This window comes from Passer domesticus, chromosome 6 (assembly GCF_036417665.1).
Source record: "Passer domesticus isolate bPasDom1 chromosome 6, bPasDom1.hap1, whole genome shotgun sequence".
Classification (NCBI taxonomy): Eukaryota; Metazoa; Chordata; class Aves; order Passeriformes; family Passeridae; genus Passer; species Passer domesticus.
The window spans coordinates 2764142-2785419 of record NC_087479.1 but is presented as its reverse complement, the minus strand read 5'-3'; the positions used below and the strand labels follow the sequence as shown (position 1 = coordinate 2785419).

Sequence of the window (21278 nt, the reverse complement as noted above, 5' to 3'; positions counted from 1 at the left end):
CTGAGCGTGGACCTCTCCAGTCCAGGTGTACAATATGGCAAATGCCTCAGGTTTTCCCGTGGAGGAAAAAGCTCCAAACAAACACAAAAAAGACCCCCAACCCAAACAGTAACGTTGGAATTTTCTGTGATTGATGGCTGAGAGAAGAAGCTGTGCACTGCTGATTCTGTCTTCTCTGCACTCTCATCATCCATACTTGTCTCTGGGGTCTCCAAAGCCCGGTGATCATTTCTTCCTGCTCCAGCACCTGTGCTGAGTCCAAAGAGCCTTGGGGCAGCCAGGGCTGGTAGCAGGAGAGCTGCTGAAAGGCACCGCCAGCCGCGCAGCCTTCCCCTCCAAGGCTCCAGAGACACAAGGGCAGAAAGCTGTGGCCAAAGCTGGATGGCTGCCGAGATCCATCCCCTCTTCACAGGGTGGCCTTGCAGGATAGCAAAATCCACATGGACATCCCATGTCATTCCAGCACTGACTTTCACCCCAAACCTTCCCATTTTCTACAAGGAAAAATCTGCTTTTATCTTCTGCCTTGATAGGGATGAATTCCCTTGGCTGATGTGTTTGGCATAAAGCTTGTCCTCACAGGGAAACCCTGATGGGCAATGTGAAGCTCTTCTGCCCATCCAGAACCCATTTTGTCCCATTGGATGGTGGGAAGTGCAGTGCAAATGAACCACCCTTCTCTCCTTGGCCAGCAGCTGCTTTCACAGCCCAATGGCCTGGCACGGTGCAGATGAAGGCAGGTTGTAACTGAGTGTGGGCCATTCTATCTGCCCAGGGAACAAACAATGTGAGCAGAGGAAATGCCCTCAAGTTGTGCCACGGGAGGCTTAGTTTGGATTTCTCCAGGAAATATTCCTTCAACAACAAGGATGTCAAGCTTGGGAACAGATTGCCTGGGGAAATGGCTGAGTCAGCACCCTCAGAAAGGTTTGAACGTCATGTGGAAGTGGCATCTGGGGAGCTGGCCGATTGGAGCAGTGGGCAGTGTGAAGTTTGCAGTTGCACTGTGTGATCGTGAGAGACTTTTTCAACCACACTCGCTTCCAGATTTAAGTGTAGCTCAACCAGTGAGGAGTCAAAGCTCAGACTCAATGATCCTCAAGGCTGCATTCCAACAGGGATATCTATCAGATTTCCAAGGAAGGGCAGATGAAAATCATTGCAAAAGAGACAACAATGGGAGTGCTTTGGAAAAGCTTCAGTCAAGGGCAGCTCTAAGCAGGGCCACTCTGAGTGCCTGAGCCACGAGTCGGCTCAGGAGACAGAGGGTGTGGTTGGCTGGCTTGTGACGTGCTGTGACACGTGTGACATCACAGGGCACGTGTCACAATGCCGGCAGCAAAGAAAGGCCCCAGCAGCTCACGCTGGCTTTGCATTGCTTTGGCAAGCGGTGAGTGCACACGTGGTGGGGAGGCTGTGCTGGGAACAAGGGCTGGGGCAGAAACACTGCACCTGGGGTTGGCTTCTCCCTCTGCGTGCAGGGACAGCCCCGCCTAGGAGAACCTTGGGCAGGCCACAGGGCTGGAGCTGGAGCTGCTGGGGCAGGGAGACAGGCCTTGCTGCCTGCATGCTGGCTGTGTGGGGCCCTGTCCTTCCTGCGCCCGCATCCCTGAGGATCCTCCCTCCCCGCCCCACTTACGGCCTTCTCTCCTTCCTCCTGCAGACCATGGAGCCCATGGTATTCCTTTTCATGCTCTTGAAAAGCCTCATCCAGTACCCACAGCACGTGGCTGACGCTTTGGATGAGGAAACACGTCTGCGCATGGAAGAGCGTGCAAAGCATCTGGAATGGGAGAGGATTCATCTGGAGCAGGAGGTGGAACAGCTCACCCAGGAGCAGCTGAAGCAGGTGCAGCTCTTGCAGCTTTTAGCTGTTGCTGTGCTCCTGGCCCTTCTCTTGGTCCTCTGGTTGATTGGGTGGAAAAACAGCCTGAGCAGAGAGGAGGATGAACAAGACAACCGTGGGGCAGATGAAGAGGAAGCGCGCAATGTTGCGGCTAACGACGAAGACAACGTTGGCAATGAAGATGTCAATGAGGCTGCAGTTGCAGAAAACAACAACGATGCTGCAAATGAAGTCCAAGAAGAAGAAGAGGATGATTTTGATGATTTCCTTGGAGAAGTTGTAATGGAGCGCATCCAGTGGCCTGTACAGGACCTGCAGAGAGGCTGTGAGTGGATAACTGACCTCATGGATAATTATACCATGTACTTTGGCCATGTTTTGGCCAACAGTTTCTACCCGGTCCTGCAACGAGCCATCGGGGTGGGCAGTGCCTTTGAAGGCTGGAGTCCCCGTGAGCAGGATGTCGTCTACAGCGTGCTCATCCCCATGACTCCTCCCCGGGGCCACAGCTTCCACCTGGAGCTGGACAGTGAAGAGCAGAGGCACGTCAGGAACTTCCGTGTCCGCGTGCAGCTGGAGTGCACCTGCAGCAGGGAGCAGCAGGCTGAGGACATGCTGTGCTTCCTGCACCACCCCGAGGAGGAGCTGAGCAGCAATCAGGATCCCAGCCTCCTAGACACCCTGTGCACCGGCTCCTACCTCGACGTGCAGAAAACTGCCCGCTGGTTTTACCAGCTGGTGAGAGCAGTCTGGCCAGCTCTGCCTCAGTCACACAACTGGCATTTAAGGCTGATGCCCTCCACACGCTCCTGCCAATTCAAGGTGTCCTACGGGCAGGAAAGCTTCAGGATTGAGCTGTTCTTCGGCGTGCGGAGAGGTGACTCAGCCATCTTTGTGTGCAGCCAGCCTAGAGAGGCCTACACAGCAAGCACAACCTGGCCCGAGTCCTACGCTGTGGCAGAGGTTGAGTTCTTCAAGCACATTGCCAGGCAGGCCCCCCCTGACAGCCTGCACCTCAAATGCCTGCAGTTCTTCACCCGTCTTCCTCTGGGCTTCAGCTTTTCCACCTACACCATGAAGACCATTGTCATGCACCTGCTCAACATCACACCCGTCTCAGAGTGGCGCAGGAGAGATCTCGTGGTACGACTGCTGGATATCATCAACAGCCTGCACTTATGTCTGCGAGCAAAATGCCTCCACCACTTCATTGTGGGCAACCAGAGGCTTCCTCAGGACATCAACTTACCCGCAGATGTCCAAAGAGCTGAGCCATACAATCTCCTCCAGCACCTGGCCCAGCAACCGGCTGCCCACGCCCATGCTCTCTATGAGTACCACATTCTCTACAAGTGGTTCAGAAGAATCCTTCTTGCTGAGGATTTACCGGATGAAGGGGAAGAGTTATGGCTCTGAGCACAGAGCTGTGCTTGTGCTGCTCGCAGCTGCCAGCAGAGAACCACCTTGCAGTCCCCATTTGGTGCTTTCAGGAGAAGAGGATGCCTGCAAAGCTTTGGCAAAGGTCCCACTGCCTCTCCTGCCGCCTCAGCAGGTGCAGGGCCACGGGCGGCTGTCTTCTACCTCCTTGCATCTTTTCATTTGCCAACAAAGCGCCCCGACCGCACTGAGCCCTGCTTGCCTAGGAACTCTCCCATTGCTGAAAAAGCACACAAAGAGAACACGTGCCGTACAAGCAGGGCCAACCTCTCCAAAGCCCACCTGCAACATGCAGCTTTTCCCGGCCTTTGAAAAGGGGCAAAATTTCAAGCATGACAGAAGTGGGAATGTGGGACCAAGAAAGAGAAAAACAACGGGGCAAGAAGAACCAAGAGGAAAAATCGGCACTGCTGGCCCAGGATCAGTCAGTGGATGGAGCCTCTCCTTCTCCCTGGAATGGACAGCTTGACATCAGCATGGGACCACAAGGATTGGAGCCGACCTGAATTTTTGCATACAGTGGAATCTAGATTTTTATTTCGCAGATATATATATATGTAGTGTATTCCTATTATAGACTATAATTTTTATAAATTATATATGTTAGTAAATTACCGTAAAACAAAGCACTATTCTGATAGAAATAATATAAAATATATGAAATCTGTAGTTATGATGTGAGGGTAAAACATTACTTTAAAGAGTTGAATGTGTAATTACGTTTAAATAGTATGAGTAGAGCATGTGTTTCGTGTCACTATCTCTTTTGGAACATATTGTTGCTCCAAGTACATTTATGTCTGGAGGCCTTTCCATAAAATAGATATATTTATAACATATATAATAAACAGAGCATATATATATGGTGTATAAATTATACTGGAACATAACTGTATAACATCTATTATATAACACATGCCTAGAGTATATTACATATATGATATCATTTTTATATACATGTAAAGCCATATCTAGTATCTCTGTGTGTTGGGACCCATAATAATGTTCTAGATATAGGGCATTTATGAGTGGCAAACTGGGAAATTATTTCCCCTTTTTTCAATAAAATGCAATTTTGCAGAATCCAGAGTGTACAAGGTTTTATTGATCTCAGCCAGGCCCATAGTAGTATTCAATGCCACACACTGTGCATTCTGGGCTCATGAACAGACCACTTGAAATCAAACTGAGAGTGCTGAATTGGTTCGAAACAGAAATTGAGCTGAGCAGCACCTAGCCCCTCTGATCACAGAATCCCAGAAACGTTTGGCTTGGAAGGGCCCCTTAGAGGTTGTCTTGTTCCAGCCCGGCTGCCAAGGGCAAGGACACCTTCCGCCAGGCCACGTTGCTGCAAGGCCCATCCAAGCTGGCCTGGAACACTGCCAGGGATGGGGCAGCCACAGCTTCTGTGGGCAGCGTGGGCCAGCCCCAAGCAGCCTCTGAGGCCAGAATTCCTTGCCCATCTTCAGCCTAAGGCCGCCCTTCCTGTGGCACTGGGAAGCCGCTGGCCCTGGCGCTGTGCCTGCAGGCCCTTGCCAACAGCCCCTCTGCAGGTCTCTGCTGGCTCCCGGGCAGGGACTCAAAGGCCGCAGGAAGGTGCCCCTGGAGAAGGCCCTGGAGAGCGCTGGGGCCAGGAGTGCCGCCATGAGGGCAGCAAGCGGGGCCTGGCCTGTCCGTGCCTGCGGCAGGGCGCAGGGCGGGCGCTCGGGCCCTGCCAGCTGCAGCTGGGAGCTCTGCAGGGCGGCCGGCAGAGAGCCGTGGGCTCCCGCAGCTCTGCGGCCCTCACGGCTGAGGCAGCTGCCCAGGCACAGCCCGCTGGGGACACGCGGCCGGCCCGGGGCCACCCGCAGGGGGACCCTGCTCTGGGGCCAGCCCAGGCCGCAGCAGGGAGCAGCTCATGGGGCCGTGCCCGGCCAGGGAACGGCTGTGCCCGGGAACAGGGCTCGGGGAGCAGGGCAGCAGGGCCGCCAGTGCTGGCCACACTGAGAGTGGGGCACACACGGCTGCAGTCACAGGCAGCATCCGACAGGAACCTGCTCACTCTCTGCAGCTCCCAGACAGGAGCGTAGGGCTGGTGCCGGTCACCCTCTGCTCACAGGAAACAAGGGGAGAAGACAAGAGGAAAGTGCCTCAAGTTCTGCCAGGAGAGGTTTAGATTGGGTATTAAGATAAAATGTCTCCTCTGAAAGAGTTGTCAAGCACTGGCAACAGCTGACCATGGAATTGCTAGAATTGTCATTGCTTGAGGCACTGCAGCAATGTGTGGAAGTGGCACATGGAGTCATGGTTTCCAGATGGACTTAGCACAGTCATGCTCGTGCCCTCCGACTTGATAGCAGGACCAATGTGGAGTGGGACACAGCCATGATGCTGGCAGCTGTGAGCCAACTCAAAGCCATAGCGATGAGTCTTCCACCTTGGCTAGCACCAGTGCTGGCAGCTTAAAGACTGGCACCATGCCACCTTACCCTACTGCAGAACCCTCCTAGGGTCAAGCTGGGACAGGGGAGGGGGCTGGGCGGCTCTCCCAGCTCCTGAGCACAAGGTGAGAAAAGAGAAACGCTGCTACCCACCAATCCCTCCCACTGACACATCTTAACAGGGGAAAGGGAGAGACAAAGGCACAATTCTGACTTCCATCTAGGCAGCACTGAGCGTGGACCTCTCCAGTCCAGGTGTACAATATGGCAAATGCCTCAGGTTTTCCCGTGGAGGAAAAAGCTCCAAACAAACACAAAAAAGACCCCCAACCCAAACAGTAACGTTGGAATTTTCTGTGATTGATGGCTGAGAGAAGAAGCTGTGCACTGCTGATTCTGTCTTCTCTGCACTCTCATCATCCATACTTGTCTCTGGGGTCTCCAAAGCCCGGTGATCATTTCTTCCTGCTCCAGCACCTGTGCTGAGTCCAAAGAGCCTTGGGGCAGCCAGGGCTGGTAGCAGGAGAGCTGCTGAAAGGCACCGCCAGCCGCGCAGCCTTCCCCTCCAAGGCTCCAGAGACACAAGGGCAGAAAGCTGTGGCCAAAGCTGGATGGCTGCCGAGATCCATCCCCTCTTCACAGGGTGGCCTTGCAGGATAGCAAAATCCACATGGACATCCCATGTCATTCCAGCACTGACTTTCACCCCAAACCTTCCCATTTTCTACAAGGAAAAATCTGCTTTTATCTTCTGCCTTGATAGGGATGAATTCCCTTGGCTGATGTGTTTGGCATAAAGCTTGTCCTCACAGGGAAACCCTGATGGGCAATGTGAAGCTCTTCTGCCCATCCAGAACCCATTTTGTCCCATTGGATGGTGGGAAGTGCAGTGCAAATGAACCACCCTTCTCTCCTTGTCCAGCAGCTGCTTTCACAGCCCAATGGCCTGGCACGGTGCAGATGAAGGCAGGTTGTAACTGAGTGTGGGCCATTCTATCTGCCCAGGGAACAAACAATGTGAGCAGAGGAAATGCCCTCAAGTTGTGCCACGGGAGGCTTAGTTTGGATTTCTCCAGGAAATATTCCTTCAACAACAAGGATGTCAAGCTTGGGAACAGATTGCCTGGGGAAATGGCTGAGTCAGCACCCTCAGAAAGGTTTGAACGTCATGTGGAAGTGGCATCTGGGGAGCTGGCCGATTGGAGCAGTGGGCAGTGTGAAGTTTGCAGTTGCACTGTGTGATCGTGAGAGACTTTTTCAACCACACTCGCTTCCAGATTTAAGTGTAGCTCAACCAGTGAGGAGTCAAAGCTCAGACTCAATGATCCTCAAGGCTGCATTCCAACAGGGATATCTATCAGATTTCCAAGGAAGGGCAGATGAAAATCATTGCAAAAGAGACAACAATGGGAGTGCTTTGGAAAAGCTTCAGTCAAGGGCAGCTCTAAGCAGGGCCACTCTGAGTGCCTGAGCCACGAGTCGGCTCAGGAGACAGAGGGTGTGGTTGGCTGGCTTGTGACGTGCTGTGACACGTGTGACATCACAGGGCACGTGTCACAATGCCGGCAGCAAAGAAAGGCCCCAGCAGCTCACGCTGGCTTTGCATTGCTTTGGCAAGCGGTGAGTGCACACGTGGTGGGGAGGCTGTGCTGGGAACAAGGGCTGGGGCAGAAACACTGCACCTGGGGTTGGCTTCTCCCTCTGCGTGCAGGGACAGCCCCGCCTAGGAGAACCTTGGGCAGGCCACAGGGCTGGAGCTGGAGCTGCTGGGGCAGGGAGACAGGCCTTGCTGCCTGCATGCTGGCTGTGTGGGGCCCTGTCCTTCCTGCGCCCGCATCCCTGAGGATCCTCCCTCCCCGCCCCACTTACGGCCTTCTCTCCTTCCTCCTGCAGACCATGGAGCCCATGGTATTCCTTTTCATGCTCTTGAAAAGCCTCATCCAGTACCCACAGCACGTGGCTGACGCTTTGGATGAGGAAACACGTCTGCGCATGGAAGAGCGTGCAAAGCATCTGGAATGGGAGAGGATTCATCTGGAGCAGGAGGTGGAACAGCTCACCCAGGAGCAGCTGAAGCAGGTGCAGCTCTTGCAGCTTTTAGCTGTTGCTGTGCTCCTGGCCCTTCTCTTGGTCCTCTGGTTGATTGGGTGGAAAAACAGCCTGAGCAGAGAGGAGGATGAACAAGACAACCGTGGGGCAGATGAAGAGGAAGCGGGCAATGTTGCGGCTAACGACGAAGACAACGTTGGCAATGAAGATGTCAATGAGGCTGCAGTTGCAGAAAACAACAACGATGCTGCAAATGAAGTCCAAGAAGAAGAAGAGGATGATTTTGATGATTTCCTTGGAGAAGTTGTAATGGAGCGCATCCAGTGGCCTGTACAGGACCTGCAGAGAGGCTGTGAGTGGATAACTGACCTCATGGATAATTATACCATGTACTTTGGCCATGTTTTGGCCAACAGTTTCTACCCGGTCCTGCAACGAGCCATCGGGGTGGGCAGTGCCTTTGAAGGCTGGAGTCCCCGTGAGCAGGATGTCGTCTACAGCGTGCTCATCCCCATGACTCCTCCCCGGGGCCACAGCTTCCACCTGGAGCTGGACAGTGAAGAGCAGAGGCACGTCAGGAACTTCCGTGTCCGCGTGCAGCTGGAGTGCACCTGCAGCAGGGAGCAGCAGGCTGAGGACATGCTGTGCTTCCTGCACCACCCCGAGGAGGAGCTGAGCAGCAATCAGGATCCCAGCCTCCTAGACACCCTGTGCACCGGCTCCTACCTCGACGTGCAGAAAACTGCCCGCTGGTTTTACCAGCTGGTGAGAGCAGTCTGGCCAGCTCTGCCTCAGTCACACAACTGGCATTTAAGGCTGATGCCCTCCACACGCTCCTGCCAATTCAAGGTGTCCTACGGGCAGGAAAGCTTCAGGATTGAGCTGTTCTTCGGCGTGCGGAGAGGTGACTCAGCCATCTTTGTGTGCAGCCAGCCTAGAGAGGCCTACACAGCAAGCACAACCTGGCCCGAGTCCTACGCTGTGGCAGAGGTTGAGTTCTTCAAGCACATTGCCAGGCAGGCCCCCCCTGACAGCCTGCACCTCAAATGCCTGCAGTTCTTCACCCGTCTTCCTCTGGGCTTCAGCTTTTCCACCTACACCATGAAGACCATTGTCATGCACCTGCTCAACATCACACCCGTCTCAGAGTGGCGCAGGAGAGATCTCGTGGTACGACTGCTGGATATCATCAACAGCCTGCACTTATGTCTGCGAGCAAAATGCCTCCACCACTTCATTGTGGGCAACCAGAGGCTTCCTCAGGACATCAACTTACCCGCAGATGTCCAAAGAGCTGAGCCATACAATCTCCTCCAGCACCTGGCCCAGCAACCGGCTGCCCACGCCCATGCGCTCTATGAGTACCACATTCTCTACAAGTGGTTCAGAAGAATCCTTCTTGCTGAGGATTTACCGGATGAAGGGGAAGAGTTATGGCTCTGAGCACAGAGCTGTGCTTGTGCTGCTCGCAGCTGCCAGCAGAGAACCACCTTGCAGTCCCCATTTGGTGCTTTCAGGAGAAGAGGATGCCTGCAAAGCTTTGGCAAAGGTCCCACTGCCTCTCCTGCCGCCTCAGCAGGTGCAGGGCCACGGGCGGCTGTCTTCTACCTCCTTGCATCTTTTCATTTGCCAACAAAGCGCCCCGACCGCACTGAGCCCTGCTTGCCTAGGAACTCTCCCATTGCTGAAAAAGCACACAAAGAGAACACGTGCCGTACAAGCAGGGCCAACCTCTCCAAAGCCCACCTGCAACATGCAGCTTTTCCCGGCCTTTGAAAAGGGGCAAAATTTCAAGCATGACAGAAGTGGGAATGTGGGACAGAGAAAGAGAAAAACAACGGGGCAAGAAGAACCAAGAGGAAAAATCGGCACTGCTGGCCCAGGATCAGTCAGTGGATGGAGCCTCTCCTTCTCCCTGGAATGGACAGCTTGACATCAGCATGGGACCACAAGGATTGGAGCCGACCTGAATTTTTGCATACAGTGGAATCTAGATTTTTATTTCGCAGATATATATATATGTAGTGTATTCCTATTATAGACTATAATTTTTATAAATTATATATGTTAGTAAATTACCGTAAAACAAAGCACTATTCTGATAGAAATAATATAAAATATATGAAATCTGTAGTTATGATGTGAGGGTAAAACATTACTTTAAAGAGTTGAATGTGTAATTACGTTTAAATAGTATGAGTAGAGCATGTGTTTCGTGTCACTATCTCTTTTGGAACATATTGTTGCTCCAAGTACATTTATGTCTGGAAGCCTTTCCATAAAATAGATATATTTATAACATATATAATAAACAGAGCATATATATATGGTGTATAAATTATACTGGAACATAACTGTATAACATCTATTATATAACACATGCCTAGAGTATATTACATATATGATATCATTTTTATATACATGTAAAGCCATATCTAGTATCTCTGTGTGTTGGGACCCATAATAATGTTCTAGATATAGGGCATTTATGAGTGGCAAACTGGGAAATTATTTCCCCTTTTTTCAATAAAATGCAATTTTGCAGAATCCAGAGTGTACAAGGTTTTATTGATCTCAGCCAGGCCCATAGTAGTATTCAATGCCACACACTGTGCATTCTGGGCTCATGAACAGACCACTTGAAATCAAACTGAGAGTGCTGAATTGGTTCGAAACAGAAATTGAGCTGAGCAGCACCTAGCCCCTCTGATCACAGAATCCCAGAAACGTTTGGCTTGGAAGGGCCCCTTAGAGGTTGTCTTGTTCCAGCCCGGCTGCCAAGGGCAAGGACACCTTCCGCCAGGCCACGTTGCTGCAAGGCCCATCCAAGCTGGCCTGGAACACTGCCAGGGATGGGGCAGCCACAGCTTCTGTGGGCAGCGTGGGCCAGCCCCAAGCAGCCTCTGAGGCCAGAATTCCTTGCCCATCTTCAGCCTAAGGCCGCCCTTCCTGTGGCACTGGGAAGCCGCTGGCCCTGGCGCTGTGCCTGCAGGCCCTTGCCAACAGCCCCTCTGCAGGTCTCTGCTGGCTCCCGGGCAGGGACTCAAAGGCCGCAGGAAGGTGCCCCTGGAGAAGGCCCTGGAGAGCGCTGGGGCCAGGAGTGCCGCCATGAGGGCAGCAAGCGGGGCCTGGCCTGTCCGTGCCTGCGGCAGGGCGCAGGGCGGGCGCTCGGGCCCTGCCAGCTGCAGCTGGGAGCTCTGCAGGGCGGCCGGCAGAGAGCCGTGGGCTCCCGCAGCTCTGCGGCCCTCACGGCTGAGGCAGCTGCCCAGGCACAGCCCGCTGGGGACACGCGGCCGGCCCGGGGCCACCCGCAGGGGGACCCTGCTCTGGGGCCAGCCCAGGCCGCAGCAGGGAGCAGCTCATGGGGCCGTGCCCGGCCAGGGAACGGCTGTGCCCGGGAACAGGGCTCGGGGAGCAGGGCAGCAGGGCCGCCAGTGCTGGCCACACTGAGAGTGGGGCACACACGGCTGCAGTCACAGGCAGCATCCGACAGGAACCTGCTCACTCTCTGCAGCTCCCAGACAGGAGCGTAGGGCTGGTGCCGGTCACCCTCTGCTCACAGGAAACAAGGGGAGAAGACAAGAGGAAAGTGCCTCAAGTTCTGCCAGGAGAGGTTTAGATTGGGTATTAAGATAAAATGTCTCCTCTGAAAGAGTTGTCAAGCACTGGCAACAGCTGACCATGGAATTGCTAGAATTGTCATTGCTTGAGGCACTGCAGCAATGTGTGGAGGTGGCACATGGAGTCATGGTTTCCAGATGGACTTAGCACAGTCATGCTCGTGCCCTCCGACTTGATAGCAGGACCAATGTGGAGTGGGACACAGCCATGATGCTGGCAGCTGTGAGCCAACTCAAAGCCATAGCGATGAGTCTTCCACCTTGGCTAGCACCAGTGCTGGCAGCTTAAAGACTGGCACCATGCCACCTTACCCTACTGCAGAACCCTCCTAGGGTCAAGCTGGGACAGGGGAGGGGGCTGGGCGGCTCTCCCAGCTCCTGAGCACAAGGTGAGAAAAGAGAAACGCTGCTACCCACCAATCCCTCCCACTGACACATCTTAACAGGGGAAAGGGAGAGACAAAGGCACAATTCTGACTTCCATCTAGGCAGCACTGAGCGTGGACCTCTCCAGTCCAGGTGTACAATATGGCAAATGCCTCAGGTTTTCCCGTGGAGGAAAAAGCTCCAAACAAACACAAAAAAGACCCCCAACCCAAACAGTAACGTTGGAATTTTCTGTGATTGATGGCTGAGAGAAGAAGCTGTGCACTGCTGATTCTGTCTTCTCTGCACTCTCATCATCCATACTTGTCTCTGGGGTCTCCAAAGCCCGGTGATCATTTCTTCCTGCTCCAGCACCTGTGCTGAGTCCAAAGAGCCTTGGGGCAGCCAGGGCTGGTAGCAGGAGAGCTGCTGAAAGGCACCGCCAGCCGCGCAGCCTTCCCCTCCAAGGCTCCAGAGACACAAGGGCAGAAAGCTGTGGCCAAAGCTGGATGGCTGCCGAGATCCATCCCCTCTTCACAGGGTGGCCTTGCAGGATAGCAAAATCCACATGGACATCCCATGTCATTCCAGCACTGACTTTCACCCCAAACCTTCCCATTTTCTACAAGGAAAAATCTGCTTTTATCTTCTGCCTTGATAGGGATGAATTCCCTTGGCTGATGTGTTTGGCATAAAGCTTGTCCTCACAGGGAAACCCTGATGGGCAATGTGAAGCTCTTCTGCCCATCCAGAACCCATTTTGTCCCATTGGATGGTGGGAAGTGCAGTGCAAATGAACCACCCTTCTCTCCTTGGCCAGCAGCTGCTTTCACAGCCCAATGGCCTGGCACGGTGCAGATGAAGGCAGGTTGTAACTGAGTGTGGGCCATTCTATCTGCCCAGGGAACAAACAATGTGAGCAGAGGAAATGCCCTCAAGTTGTGCCACGGGAGGCTTAGTTTGGATTTCTCCAGGAAATATTCCTTCAACAACAAGGATGTCAAGCTTGGGAACAGATTGCCTGGGGAAATGGCTGAGTCAGCACCCTCAGAAAGGTTTGAACGTCATGTGGAAGTGGCATCTGGGGAGCTGGCCGATTGGAGCAGTGGGCAGTGTGAAGTTTGCAGTTGCACTGTGTGATCGTGAGAGACTTTTTCAACCACACTCGCTTCCAGATTTAAGTGTAGCTCAACCAGTGAGGAGTCAAAGCTCAGACTCAATGATCCTCAAGGCTGCATTCCAACAGGGATATCTATCAGATTTCCAAGGAAGGGCAGATGAAAATCATTGCAAAAGAGACAACAATGGGAGTGCTTTGGAAAAGCTTCAGTCAAGGGCAGCTCTAAGCAGGGCCACTCTGAGTGCCTGAGCCACGAGTCGGCTCAGGAGACAGAGGGTGTGGTTGGCTGGCTTGTGACGTGCTGTGACACGTGTGACATCACAGGGCACGTGTCACAATGCCGGCAGCAAAGAAAGGCCCCAGCAGCTCACGCTGGCTTTGCATTGCTTTGGCAAGCGGTGAGTGCACACGTGGTGGGGAGGCTGTGCTGGGAACAAGGGCTGGGGCAGAAACACTGCACCTGGGGTTGGCTTCTCCCTCTGCGTGCAGGGACAGCCCCGCCTAGGAGAACCTTGGGCAGGCCACAGGGCTGGAGCTGGAGCTGCTGGGGCAGGGAGACAGGCCTTGCTGCCTGCATGCTGGCTGTGTGGGGCCCTGTCCTTCCTGCGCCCGCATCCCTGAGGATCCTCCCTCCCCGCCCCACTCACGGCCTTCTCTCCCTCCTCCTGCAGACCATGGAGCCCATGGTATTCCTTTTCATGCTCTTGAAAAGCCTCATCCAGTACCCACAGCACGTGGCTGACGCTTTGGATGAGGAAACACGTCTGCGCATGGAAGAGCGTGCAAAGCATCTGGAATGGGAGAGAATACATCTGGAGCAGGAGGTGGAACAGCTCACCCAGGAGCAGCTGAAGCAGGTGCAGCTCTTGCAGCTTTTAGCTGTTGCTGTGCTCCTGGCCCTTCTCTTGGTCCTCTGGTTGATTGGGTGGAAAAACAGCCTGAGCAGAGAGGAGGATGAACAAGACAACCGTGGGGCAGATGAAGAGGAAGCGGGCAATGTTGCGGCTAACGACGAAGACAACGTTGGCAATGAAGATGTCAATGAGGCTGCAGTTGCAGAAAACAACAACGATGCTGCAAATGAAGTCCAAGAAGAAGAAGAGGATGATTTTGATGATTTCCTTGGAGAAGTTGTAATGGAGCGCATCCAGTGGCCTGTACAGGACCTGCAGAGAGGCTGTGAGTGGATAACTGACCTCATGGATAATTATACCATTTACTTTGGCCATGTTTTGGCCAACAGTTTCTACCCGGTCCTGCAACGAGCCATTGGGGTGGGCAGTGCCTTTGAAGGCTGGAGTCCCCGTGAGCAGGATGTTGTCTACAGCGTGCTCATCCCCATGACTCCTCCCCGGGGCCACAGCTTCCAGCTGGAGCTGGACAGTGAAGAGCAGAGGCACGTCAGGAACTTCCGTGTCCGCGTGCAGCTGGAGTGCACCTGCAGCAGGGAGCAGCAGGCTGAGGACATGCTGTGCTTCCTGCACCACCCCGAGGAGGAGCTGAGCAGCAATCAGGATCCCAGCCTCCTAGACACCCTGTGCACCGGCTCCTACCTCGACGTGCAGAAAACTGCCCGCTGGTTTTACCAGCTGGTGAGAGCAGTCTGGCCAGCTCTGCCTCAGTCACACAACTGGCATTTAAGGCTGATGCCCTCCACACGCTCCTGCCAATTCCAGGTGTCCTACGGGCAGGAAAGCTTCAGGATTGAGCTGTTCTTCGGCGTGCGGAGAGGTGACTCAGCCATCTTTGTGTGCAGCCAGCCTAGAGAGGCCTACACAGCAAGCACAACCTGGCCCGAGTCCTACGCTGTGGCAGAGGTTGAGTTCTTCAAGCACATTGCCAGGCAGGCCCCCCCTGACAGCCTGCACCTCAAATGCCTGCAGTTCTTCACCCGTCTTCCTCTGGGCTTCAGCTTTTCCACCTACACCATGAAGACCATTGTCATGCACCTGCTCAACATCACACCCGTCTCAGAGTGGCGCAGGAGAGATCTCGTGGTACGACTGCTGGATATCATCAACAGCCTGCACTTATGTCTGCGAGCAAAATGCCTCCACCACTTCATTGTAGGCAACCAGAGGCTTCCTCAGGACATCAACCTACCCGCAGATGTCCAAAGAGCTGAGCCATACAATCTCCTCCAGCACCTGGCCCAGCAGCCGGCTGCCCACGCCCATGCTCTCTATGAGTTCCACATTCTGTACAAGTGGTTCAGAAGAATCCTTCTTGCTGAGGATTTACCGGATGAAGGGGAAGAGTTATGGCTCTGAGCACAGAGCTGTGCTTGTGCTGCTCGCAGCTGCCAGCAGAGAACCACCTTGCAGTCCCCAGTTGGTGCTTTCAGGAGAAGAGGATGCCTGCAAAGCTTTGGCAAAGGTCCCACTGCCTCTCCTGCCGCCTCAGCAGGTGCAGGGCCACGGGCGGCTGTCTTCTACCTCCTTGCATCTTTTCATTTGCCAACAAAGCGCCCCGACCGCACTGAGCCCTGCTTGCCTAGGAACTCTCCCATTGCTGAAAAAGCACACAAAGAGAACACGTGCCGTACAAGCAGGGCCAACCTCTCCAAAGCCCACCTGCAACATGCAGCTTTTCCCGGCCTTTGAAAAGGGGCAAAATTTCAAGCATGATAGAAGTGGGAATGTGGGACAGAGAAAGAGAAAAACAACGGGGCAAGAAGGACCAAGAGGAAAAATCGGCACTGCTGGCCCAGGATCAGTCAGTGGATGGAGCCTCTCCTTCTCCCTGGAATGGACACCTTCACATCAGCACTGGACCACCAGGATTTGGAGTTGACCAGAAATTTTTTATACAGAGGAATCTCGATTTTTATTACACATATATATATATATACATATATATATATATATAGTGTATTCCTTTCATAAACTATAATTTTTATAAATTATATATGCTTGTATATTACCATAGAACAAAGCACTATTCTGATGGAAATTACATAAAATATACGAAATATGTACTTATGATGTGAGGATAACAAGTAACTTTAACGGGTTGAACGTGTAATTACGTTTAAATTGTTAGAGTAGAACAAGTATTAAGTGTCACTATCTCTTGTGACACATATTGTTGCTCTTAGTATATTTTTGTCTGGATGGTCTCCATAAAATAAATATATTTATAACATATTTAATATACATAGCTTATATAAATGTTGTATAAATTATATTTGAATATAACTGTGTAATATGTATTATATACTGCATGTTTATAATATATTTCATTTATTGTATCATATTTATATACATGTAAAGACATATACAGTGTTTCTATGTGTTGGGGCCAATATTAATGCTCCAAAGTTAGGGCATTTCTGAGTGGCAAGCTGGGAAATTATTTGCTCTTGTTTCAATAAAATGCAATTTTGCAGAATCTGGAGTGTGCATGGTTTTATTGATCTCAGCCATAGAGGCGTTCAATGCCACACACTGTGAATCTGGGCTAATGAACATATTCCTTGAAATCAAACTGAGAGTGCTGCATTGGCTTGAAACAGAAATTGAGCCGAGTTGCACCCAGCCCCTCTGGTCACAGAGTCCCAGAAAGGTTTGGCTTGGAAGGGCCCTTAGAGATTGTCTTGTTCCAGCCCAGCTGCCAAGGGCAGGGACACCTTGCGCCAGGCCACGTTGCTGCAAGGCCCATCCAAGCTGGCCTGGAACACTGCCAGGGATGGGGCAGCCACAGCTTCTGTGGGCAGCGTGGGCCAGCCCCAAGCAGCCTCCGAGGCCAGAATTCCTTGCCCATCTTCAGCCTAAGGCCGCCCTTCCTGTGGCACTGGGAAGCCGCTGGCCCTGGCGCTGTGCCTGCAGGCCCTTGCCAACAGCCCCGCTGCAGGTCTCTGCTGGCTCCCGGGCAGGGACTCAAAGGCCGCAGGAAGGTGCCCCTGGAGAAGGCCCTGGAGAGCGCTGGGGCCAGGAGTGCCGCCATGAGGGCAGCAAGCGGGGCCTGGCCTGTCCGTGCCTGCGGCAGGGCGCGGGGCGGGCGCTCAGGCCCTGCCAGCTGCAGCTGGGAGCTCTGCAGGGCGGCCGGCAGAGAGCCGTGGGCTCCCGCAGCTCTGCGGCCCTCACGGCTGAGGCAGCTGCCCGGGCACAGCCCGCTGGGGACACGCGGCCGGCCCGGGGCCACCCGCAGGGGGACCCTGCTCTGGGGCCAGCCCAGGCCGCAGCAGGGAGCCGCCCATGGGGCCGTGCCCGGCCCGGGAACGGCTCTGCCCGGGGCCAGGGCTCCAGGAGCAGGGCAGCAGGGCCGCCAGTGCCGGCCACACTGAGAGTGGGGCACACACAGCTGCTGTCACAGGCAGCATCAGACAGGAACCTGCTCACTCTCTGCAGCTCCCAGACAGGAGCGTGGGGCTGGTGCCGGTCACCCTCTGCTCACAGGAAACAAGGGGAGAAGACAAGAGGAAAGTGCCTCAAGTTCTGCCAGGAGAGGTTTAGATTGGGTATTAAGATAAAATGTCTCCTCTGAAAGAGTTGTCAAGCACTGGCAACAGCTGACCATGGAATTGCTAGAATTGTCATTGCTTGAGGCACTGCAGCAATGTGTGCAAGTGGCACATGGAGTCATGGTTTCCAGATGGACTTAGCACAGTCATGCTCGTGCCCTCCGACTTGATAGCAGGACCAATGTGGAGTGGGACACAGCCATGATGCTGGCAGCTGTGAGCCAACTCAAAGCCATAGCGATGAGTCTTCCACCTTGGCTAGCACCAGTGCTGGCAGCTTAAAGACTGGCAACATGCCACCTTACCCTACTGCAGAACCCTCCTAGGGTCAAGCTGGGACAGGGGAGGGGGCTGGGCGGCTCTCTCAGCTCCTGAGCACAAGGTGAGAAAAGAGAAACGCTGCTACCCATCAATCCCTCCCACTGACACATCTTAACAGGGGAAAGGGAGAGACAAAGGCACAATTCTGACTTCCATCTAGGCAGCACTGAGCGTGGACCTCTCCAGTCCAGGTGTACAATATGGCAAATGCCTCAGGTTTTCCCATGGAGGAAAAAGCTCCAAACAAACACAAAAAAGACCCCCAACCCAAACAGTAACATTGGAATTTTCTGTGATTGATGGCTGAGAGAAGAAGCTGTGCACTGCTGATTCTGTCTTCTCTGCACTCTCATCATCCATACTTGTCTCTGGAGTCTCCAAAGCCCGGTGATCATTTCTTCCTGCTCCAGCACCTGTGCTGAGTCCAAAGAGCCTTGGGGCAGCCAGGGCTGGTAGCAGGAGAGCTGCTGAAAGGCACCGCCAGCCACGCAGCCTTCCCCTCCAAGGCTCCAGAGACACACGGGCAGAAAGCTGTGGCCAAAGCTGGATGGCTGCCGACATCCATCCCCTCTTCACAGGGTGGCCTTGCAGGATAGCAAAATCCACATGGACATCCCACGTCATTCCAGCACTGACTTTCACCCCAAACCTTCCCATTTTCTACAAGGAAAAATCTGCTTTTCTCTTCTGCCTTGATAGGGATGAATTCCCTTGGCTGATGTGTTTGGCATAAAGCTTGTCCTCACAGGGAAACCCTGATGGGCAATGTGAAGCTCTTCTGCCCATCCAGAACCCATTTTGTCCCACTGGATGGTGGGAAGTGCAGTGCAAATGCACCACCCTTCTCTCCTTGGCCAGCAGCTGCTTTCACAGCCCAATGGCCTGGCACGATGTGATGAAGGCAGGTTGTAACTGAGTGTGGGCCATTCTATCTGCCCAGGGAACAAACAATGTGAGCAGAGGAAATGCCCTCAAGTTGTGCCATGGGAGGCTTAGCTTGCATTTCTCCAGGAAATATTCCTTCAACAACAAGGATGTCAAGCTTGGGAACAGATTGCCTGGGGAAATGGCTGAGTCAGCACCCTCAGAACGGTTAAAAAGTCATGTGGAAGTGGCATCTGGGGAGCTGGCCGATTGGAGCAGTGGGCAGTGTGAAGTTTGCAGTTGCACTGTGTGATCGTGAGAGACTTTTTCAACCACACTCGCTTCCAGATTTAAGTGTAGCTCAACCAGTGAGGAGTCAAAGCTCAGACTCAATGATCCTCAAGGCTGCATTCCAACAGGGATATCTATCAGATTGCCAAGGAAGGGCAGATGAAAATAATTGCAAAAGAGACAACAATGGGAGTGCTTTGGAAAAGTTTCAGTCAAGGGCAGCTCTAAGCAGGGCCACTCTGAGTGCCTGAGCCACTAGTCAGCTCAGGAGACAGAGGGTGTGGTTGGCTGGCTTGTGACGTGCTGTGACACATGTGACATCACGGGGCACGTGTCACAATGCCGGCAGCAAAGAAAGGCCCCAGCAGCTCACGCTGGCCTTGCATTGCTTTGGCAAGCGGTGAGTGCACACGTGGTGGGGAGGCTGTGCTGGGAACAAGGGCTGGGGCAGAAACGCTGCACCTGGGGCTGGCTTCTCCCTCTGCATGCGGGGACAGCCCCGCCTAGGAGAACCTTGGGCAGGCCACAGGGCTGGAGCTGGAGCTGCTGGGGCAGGGAGACAGGCCTTGCTGCCTGCATGCTGGCTGTGTGGGGCCCTGTCCTTCCTGCGCCCGCATCCCTGAGGATCCTCCCTCCAGCAACCAGTAGCCATGACCATCCCCGCCCCACTCACGGGCTTCTCTCCTTCCTCCTGCAGACCATGGAGCCCATGGTATTCCTTTTCATGCTCTTAAAAAGCCTCATCCAGTACCCACAGCACGTGGCTGACGCTTTGGATGAGGAAACACGTCTGCGCATGGAAGAGCGTGCAAAGCATCTGGAATGGGAGAGGATTCATCTGGAGCAGGAGGTGGAACAGCTCACCCAGGAGCAGCTGAAGCAGGTGCAGCTCTTGCAGCTTTTAGCTGTTGCTGTGCTCCTGGCCCTTCTCTTGGTCCTCTGGTTGATTGGGTGAAAAACAGCCTGAGCAGAGAGGAGGATGAACAAGACAACCGTGGGGCAGATGAAGAGGAAGCGCGCAATGTTGCGGCTAACGAAGACAACGTTGGCAATGAAGATGTCAATGAGGCTGCAGTTGCGGAAAACAACAACGATGTTGCAAATGATGTCCAAGAAGAAGAAGAGGATGATTTTGACGATTTCCTTGGAGAAGTTGTAATGGAGCGCATCCAGTGGCCTGTACAGGACCTGCAGAGAGGCTGTGAGTGGATAACTGACCTCATGGATAATTATACCATGTACTTTGGCCATGTTTTGGCCAACAGTTTCTACCCGGTCCTGCAACGAGCCATCGGGGTGGGCAGTGCCTTTGAAGGCTGGAGTCCCCGTGAGCAGGATGTCGTCTACAGCGTGCTCATCCCCATGACTCCTCCCCGGGGCCACAGCTTCCACCTGGAGCTGGAGAGTGAAGAGCAGAGGCACGTCAGGAACTTCCGTGTCCGCGTGCAGCTGGAGTGCACCTGCAGCAGGGAGCAGCAGGCTGAGGACATGCTGTGCTTCCTGCACCACCCCGAGGAGGAGCTGAGCAGCAATCAGGATCCCAGCCTCCTAGACACCCTGTGCACCGGCTCCTACCTCGACGTGCAGAAAACTGCCCGCTGGTTTTACCAGCTGGTGAGAGCAGTCTGGCCAGCTCTGCCTCAGTCACACAACTGGCATTTAAGGCTGATGCCCTCCACACGCTCCTGCCAATTCAAGGTGTCCTACGGGCAGGAAAGCTTCAGGATTGAGCTGTTCTTCGGCGTGCGGAGAGGTGACTCAGCCATCTTTGTGTGCAGCCAGCCTAGAGAGGCCTACACAGCAAGCACAACCTGGCCCGAGTCCTACGCTGTGGCAGAGGTTGAGTTCTTCAAGCACATTGCCAGGCAGGCCCCCCCTGACAGCCTGCACCTCAAATGCCTGCAGTTCTTCACCCGTCTTCCTCTGGGCTTCAGCTTTTCCACCTACACCATGAAGACCATTGTCATGCACCTGCTCAACATCACACCCGTCTCAGAGTGGCGCAGGAGAGATCTCGTGGTACGACTGCTGGATATCATCAACAGCCTGCACTTATGTCTGCGAGCAAAATGCCTCCACCACTTCATTGTGGGCAACCAGAGGCTTCCTCAGGACATCAACTTACCCGCAGATGTCCAAAGAGCTGAGCCATACAATCTCCTCCAGCACCTGGCCCAGCAACCGGCTGCCCACGCCCATGCGCTCTATGAGTACCACATTCTCTACAAGTGGTTCAGAAGAATCCTTCTTGCTGAGGATTTACCGGATGAAGGGGAAGAGTTATGGCTCTGAGCACAGAGCTGTGCTTGTGCTGCTCGCAGCTGCCAGCAGAGAACCACCTTGCAGTCCCCATTTGGTGCTTTCAGGAGAAGAGGATGCCTGCAAAGCTTTGGCAAAGGTCCCACTGCCTCTCCTGCCGCCTCAGCAGGTGCAGGGCCACGGGCGGCTGTCTTCTACCTCCTTGCATCTTTTCATTTGCCAA

At 53.7% G+C, this 21278-nt stretch overlaps 4 protein-coding genes across 4 annotated transcripts; all 4 read left to right on the top strand.

The window, feature by feature from the left end:
- The first annotated feature begins 1666 nt into the window (after positions 1-1666).
- LOC135301992 (inositol 1,4,5-trisphosphate receptor-interacting protein-like 1) lies at positions 1667-3262 on the top strand. The gene has a single exon (XM_064422573.1). The coding sequence runs from the start codon at positions 1667-1669 to the stop codon at positions 3260-3262; it is 1596 nt and encodes a 531-aa protein (XP_064278643.1).
- Positions 3263-3615: 353 nt separating this feature from the next.
- On the top strand, positions 3616-11285 carry LOC135301991 (inositol 1,4,5-trisphosphate receptor-interacting protein-like 1). The gene is made up of 5 exons (XM_064422572.1): positions 3616-3707; positions 4812-5088; positions 7597-7784; positions 7872-9134; positions 10745-11285. The coding sequence occupies exons 1-5, from the start codon at positions 3616-3618 to the stop codon at positions 11283-11285; spliced, it is 2361 nt and encodes a 786-aa protein (XP_064278642.1).
- A 2247-nt stretch (positions 11286-13532) lies between these two features.
- LOC135301990 (inositol 1,4,5-trisphosphate receptor-interacting protein-like 1) lies at positions 13533-15128 on the top strand. The gene has a single exon (XM_064422571.1). It carries the CDS (start codon positions 13533-13535, stop codon positions 15126-15128), a length of 1596 nt encoding a protein of 531 aa, XP_064278641.1.
- A 353-nt stretch (positions 15129-15481) lies between these two features.
- On the top strand, positions 15482-21088 carry LOC135301989 (inositol 1,4,5-trisphosphate receptor-interacting protein-like 1). The gene is made up of 4 exons (XM_064422570.1): positions 15482-15573; positions 16686-17145; positions 19494-19675; positions 19759-21088. Exons 1-4 carry the CDS (start codon positions 15482-15484, stop codon positions 21086-21088), a joined length of 2064 nt encoding a protein of 687 aa, XP_064278640.1.
- Positions 21089-21278: the final 190 nt, after the last annotated feature.

What these genes read in the sequence shown, in the direction of transcription:
- LOC135301989 (XM_064422570.1), top strand. Translation starts at nt 15,482, where the DNA reads ATGATAGAAGTGGGAATGTGGGACAGAGAAAGAGAAAAACAACGGGGC. An exon ending in GCACTGCTGGCCCAGGATCA is followed by an intron (nt 15,574 to 16,685) that starts GTCAGTGGATGG and finishes CTGTGCCTGCAG; the next exon opens with GCCCTTGCCAACAGCCCCGC. An exon ending in CAGTGCCGGCCACACTGAGA is followed by an intron (nt 17,146 to 19,493) that starts GTGGGGCACACA and finishes TTCCTCCTGCAG; the next exon opens with ACCATGGAGCCCATGGTATT.
- LOC135301991 (XM_064422572.1), top strand. Translation starts at nt 3,616, where the DNA reads ATGACAGAAGTGGGAATGTGGGACCAAGAAAGAGAAAAACAACGGGGC. An exon ending in GCACTGCTGGCCCAGGATCA is followed by an intron (nt 3,708 to 4,811) that starts GTCAGTGGATGG and finishes CTGTGCCTGCAG; the next exon opens with GCCCTTGCCAACAGCCCCTC. An exon ending in CGGCTGAGGCAGCTGCCCAG is followed by an intron (nt 5,089 to 7,596) that starts GCACAGCCCGCT and finishes TTCCTCCTGCAG; the next exon opens with ACCATGGAGCCCATGGTATT.
- LOC135301990 (XM_064422571.1), top strand. Translation starts at nt 13,533, where the DNA reads ATGGAGCCCATGGTATTCCTTTTCATGCTCTTGAAAAGCCTCATCCAG.
- LOC135301992 (XM_064422573.1), top strand. Translation starts at nt 1,667, where the DNA reads ATGGAGCCCATGGTATTCCTTTTCATGCTCTTGAAAAGCCTCATCCAG.